General features: G+C 32.1%; 1 protein-coding gene across 1 annotated transcript; it reads right to left on the reverse strand.

Annotated features, from left to right (window-relative positions):
* Positions 1-628: 628 nt before the first annotated feature.
* Positions 629-4,724, reverse strand: LOC148197105 (tricyclene synthase EBOS, chloroplastic-like). The gene is made up of 7 exons (XM_088092910.1): positions 4,500-4,724; positions 4,129-4,399; positions 2,453-2,831; positions 1,675-1,893; positions 1,427-1,565; positions 1,080-1,328; positions 629-972 (listed from the first exon to the last, which is right to left on the reverse strand). Exons 1-7 carry the CDS (start codon positions 4,722-4,724, stop codon positions 646-648), a joined length of 1,809 nt encoding a protein of 602 aa, XP_087949036.1. The 3' UTR covers positions 629-645.
* Between the last annotated feature and the right edge of the window lie 925 nt (positions 4,725-5,649).

Consider the following 5,649-nt stretch of genomic DNA (forward strand, 5'->3'; position numbering starts at 1 on the left):
TCTTCTCTCACAACAACACCCTCCTCACAATGGTGTCAACGACGAACATTTGAAAAAACAATAAACGACGATTTTGGACAATGGAGATTGGAGACGATTTAGAATAATGAAGGTTGGGAAAGAGCAGAATAATGAAGATGAAAGGAAAAGCAAAAACAATGAAGGTGAGAACACGCGCATCAGTGAAGGTAAATGGATGAGCGAAATCGCGTAACAGTAAGAACGAAGAAGAGAAGAGGAAAAGGGGAAGAAAATTTTTTTGACCTTATTTCATAAAAAAACATACCAACAAATAATGATTCATCGATAAATTAAAACAAAAATATCTTATCGACAGAACATTCCGTCGATAAATACAAAATTTGTATCCGTCGATAAATCTATTGATAATTAACTTTTACCAAAGATCATGATTTGTTAGTAAATGTCATCAATAAAACACAATTTTACTTTAAAGTAATTTATGCACATCTTTACTATATATGATGAAGAAAAAATAGGTAAAACAGCAAGTTACAAAATTATTTTATTAGAATCAAGAAAATATTTTAACAATTTAACTTGAAAATAACTGGATGATACAAAGATAACAAACCCTTTATATACAAACTAATTTATTTTTCTTTTGCAAGATTACCATTAATATTAATAAACAACTTGTTGTAATGCCTCCGTCTCGTAAAGTGCAATGGGTTCAATTATCAAAGATAGTATGCGATTCTTGGCAGTGCTATCTGGGGCTCCATGTCCATCTCCATACTGATATGTGCACTGAGAAATTCTTCCAAGGTTCATGGCTGTTTCTACGAAAGCTTTAGGGAAAGGAGACTGTGACACTCTATCTTTGTTCATCTTCTTCCACGTTTCGTTAAGCAAACTATGGATGTGCTTGTAAGCACCCTCTTCACTAGCACCACTTTCTCGCATGAAACATACAATGGAGCTTGCTGCTTCACCTCTCTCTAACTCTGCCTGCAAAATTACAACACAAGACCAATTACTTTTATGTTTAGGCTGTTGTTTTAATGATGTAAAAATGTCACAAAAAAAAACATGGTCATGTATGGAATCAAATTTACCTTTGATGTGCCCAGATCATTGCAAAGTCGAAAAATAAGGGATGGTTTCTGTAACAGGGAGTGGTAATTGTGCAAGGATTGAAGTGCCTCTTTTGTAATGCTTTGGTTTAGTAAGAAATAAGCATGGGTGAGTATAACCACCCCGGAGACTGAGACCCATGCATTGTTGATGTAATCCTCGAATCTTGGCAAGTGTCTGTCGCGACTCCATTTGGCTTCTTGTAGGAATGCTTCCAACATATCAGACCACTGTGTAATTTAATTAAAAAACAAAAATAATCTCAATAATGCACTAACATGTATACATAGTGTAAGAAATAATTGCTATAATTTATGAATTAACGCACTGCTTTGGTGAGGTAGGGTAAAATATCTTGTCCATGTTGCTTAAGGGCATCATAGGCAAATTCGTTGACAGTGTTGTACAGTGCCAGAAAACATATCTTCATGTAATCAGGGAGAACTTGAACTTCTTTAACATCCCAACTGAAACAAGGAAAAACAAATTCTAATTAGTGCACTGATTAATAATTTCAGCAGTTTTTTTCATGCTCGTGATTGAAGTTTTTTTCTTTTTTTTTTTTACGTAAGCTACCTTTCCACAGCTGCAGTGAAAAGTTCTAATTCGTCTAAGGTGCCATAGACATCATAAACGTCATCGATTGTAGTTATTAAGGAAGTAACTTTTGTTAAGCCTTTACGGAGATCACTGAACTGAGGCTCGAAGACCATTCCAACAGTCCAAAAGAAACATTCCATAAGTCTGTCTCGGCTGAAGCTTAACTTTGAGGCCAGTCCCATTCCCCTCCACCACCTTCATCACAAAGTGATAAAGAAAAATAAGATATCTCCAAAGATGTAATAGAAAAGGATCATAATAAAACAGTAACCTTCTATTTCTTTTAAGGGAATAATTCTCTAGTTGACACAAAATATTATTTCCTTTTTCATTCTGTTTAATTAAATTTAAGTTGTGATAAAATACTATATCACTTTCTCCCCACTTTTGTGCACACGTCTCTTTCCTCGAGATAATAGTTGAAACTTTCATTTAATAACTTCACCACTTTCCTTTTGTTTGTCGTATTTAATTTTTCTCACATAATTAAAACATAGTGAAAGTATATATATACGTAATTGATTAAACAATGTAAGTGGAAAATCACATAAATCATGACTTTTTTTAAGACTTGAGTAGTTTTTCAAAGGCACAATAACAGGATTAATCGTTTAACATTCATATGGGTAGTTGACCAGAATTTGTTTGTGGTAGATTTTTATTTTCAAGATAACCAATCACTGTTGCGTGTGATACAGTTGCAGCATGCATACTTTTAATTAAAAGAGTTATTGATTTTCCAACACAAACTGACCTTGACATTTCTTGGAGATCATTTTGCAGTGTTGACTGCACAATATTGAAATCAAGTTTTGCTGCTTCAAGCAGCAGTCGATTTGAGTATGTTCTTTTGGCATAAGATTCAATATACCACCTAGCTTCCAGCCTTTGGATTCTGTGATGGAGTGGAAGCTCCAATGCATGATTGACTTGTTCCAAAAGCATGTTACTGCTTTTACCTTCGTTGAGGGAAACCCTAAGATGGAAGCTAGAGAAGACCATGGCCTCATCCAAAATCTTCTCTCCTTCGTACCCAAGAAACGATGCCTCATACAGACTCAGCATTCCCTTCGCATCACTCACAAGGCTTTCTTTGAAATTGCCATTCTCCTCCCTAAACCTCTCAAATATATCTGCATGATTAAAGAACAAACCAAGCCATCTAAATTTTAGATATCACGAAGGTTACTGATATATGTTTTTTAGAACTATACAAATGAAAAAAAAAATAAAAATACAGGAATGAAAACATTCATTTTAAAAACATTCAAAAACTATAAAATAAAAATAAGAATATACTACATTAATACTAATATAATTTAATTTATACGTCTATCATAATATAAAAATATTTCAATTAAAGTCCGTTGAATCGTTGGAATCAATTATCAAATCTGAAGTAATATCTATTCTGAAGTTTGAAATTTCTCTACAAGATTGTCATGTAAAGAAACTTTGAAAATAAAGTGCATTTAGATTGTACTTCAACTTTTAGACAATCTGCGTATAGTTTTGAATATATTTAAAAAAAACATGTAATACTATATATACCATGGACACTGCAATTACTTTTGTATCAACATGCTATTCTAATTAAATTTATAAATATATTCAAAATACCAATAAAGAGTTTAAAATATAATTATATATATATATATTAATAAAACTTATTTTTTTATCTGTCTATTGAAAAATGTTTTTTAACAATTGTTTCTACAACTTTTTTACAATAGTAGTTTGTGATTAATCTGGTTAAAATATATAGATCAATAATATAACGACATATATATTATCAAAAAAATTGTTAAAAAAAAAAAGTTAACATTCATATCTATTAGTCATCTGTCGTTCCTGGTTAGTGAGGCACTTAGACTGTTATTTGAAATGTCCGTTGGGTAACTGAGGAGAACTGAGGAGACTGGTGAAAGCATTAACTGATGGTCCCCAAATCCACGTGACGTTTAAATTCATATATTTATGATGTTAAGGCCTAGTGTTCATGAACAGCTCAGTACCTGGCTTTTTTTGTCGTGCATGTGTACTGTGTTTCGTTTTTTGTTTGATACGATGACAATATTCGTTAAAGTAAAATAATAAAGTTTTAATTTTTTTATCTCCCCACTTTTGTTCACTCTTCTTTTTCCTAAAGATAACAGTTGAAAATTTCATTTAATTACCTCCTCACCACTTTCTTTTTTCCTTTTCTATTTTTTTATCAAATAATTAAAACACAATGAAAGTAATATAGATAGATAGTGCTCTTTCTTTATTAGGAATCAGCGCAAAACATAAATAATGCTTATTTGTTAGGTTTAATGGTAGTTTTCAGATATTTTACAAACTAAATAATATTATAAATAATTGTTTGGAAAAAATAAATAAATATTATTTTGCTTATAATAAGAAAATGTTATATAATGTTAGTTATACCTGCTGAGACATCATGGCCATATTCTCTGAGAAGCCTAAAGCACAAAGCAGTTTCATGCAAACTTCTGTTAACGAATGTGCCACTGAATCCAGCAGAAGAGTGACACCGAAGAAGGGCTTCACCTATCTCCTTGTCATAATGGTAACTCAGACCCAATCGTTTCACATCGTTAATGAGTTCAAGTTTGAGCCATATGTCTGAACTTTCATCCTTTATCATTCTCCTCACTTCCTCCTGCAACATCTTGACCCTGTCCTCGTATCTTATATCCTGAAAACATTATACAAAGAACGAATCACGTATACGTGTGTAAGAAAAAGTTTAGAATAGGGACACTGTATATGATAATTATGATGCTTTAACTAATTACAGCGTAGGCATGCTTCAAGGACTGCAGAAAGTCGTAAGTCCAGAGGTTGGGTTGGTAGTTTGCAGATTTTCTTTCAGAAAGATTAACGTTTGTGGTAGTTGCGTTGTAGCGAGGGAAGATTATCGTACGTTGGAGAAGAATAGGAGCTGCTGGTTTCAGAGGTTTGGGAAAAGTGAGATGTGGAGTAAAAGAGGAATTGAGTAACGTTGGGTTCACAAGAGTCATTTTGTTCAAGGCTCGCTTATAACTTTTGCACTTGGGATGGTCTCATATATGTGTATATATAGTCTCATATATGTGTATATATATATACACAAGCACTACAATGAAAAGTTTATTAACGTTTTAAATGTGTGGTCTAAATATTTCTTATATTGCAATCTGAGGTGGCCAATCTCTGGTTTCTTAGGATATTTTATCATACATAACTAACATGTGTAAATGAAGGATCAAATGAGAAATATGGGATGCACAAGACGCCAAGATTGATATCTGGAAAGCTTGGGTATATGACAGTTTTTAAGGAAGAATTTTTAGTATTATGGTGCTAAACACTGGCATGTTTTTCTGGTGTACTTCTCATTTTTTTTAGTGATTGATTTCTTTAATATTATAAACACCCTTATTATCATTATCAAAACTTTAATTTTCATATACAGCTGATAATATGATTTTTAAACAAATTTTATATTCCAAAATATTAAAAATCATTTTAGAGATAATTTTAAAAATAATTTATTAAGATGTATTTCTAAAGATGTAATCAAGAAAAATGAGGTATCTCTAAAGATGTAGAAAAGGAACATCATAAAGCTGTGACCTTTTATTTTTTTTAAGGGAATAATTGTCAAGTTAACAGAAAATATTATTTCCTTTTTCATTTTGCTTAATTAACCTTTTATTTTTTTTTTCTCCCCACTTTTGTGCACACGTACGTCTCTTTCCTCGAGATAATACTTGAAAGTTTCATTTAGGTTTAATCATTCACGAAGTCTCTATTTTCGCATGAAATCTCAATTTAGTCTCTTTCTTTCTGGAAATATCAATTGGGTCCCAAATTTATGAAAATTGCAACAAATGGATCCTTTCCGTTAAATTGTGTCCAACGGCGTTAGGGTGTGTTTGACGTGGCACTTGTGAACTTCTTATC

This window comes from Vigna umbellata, chromosome 6, assembly GCF_029865625.1.
Source record: "Vigna umbellata cultivar VRB3 chromosome 6, Vumbellata_1.0, whole genome shotgun sequence".
In the NCBI taxonomy this organism is placed as follows: domain Eukaryota; kingdom Viridiplantae; phylum Streptophyta; class Magnoliopsida; order Fabales; family Fabaceae; genus Vigna; species Vigna umbellata.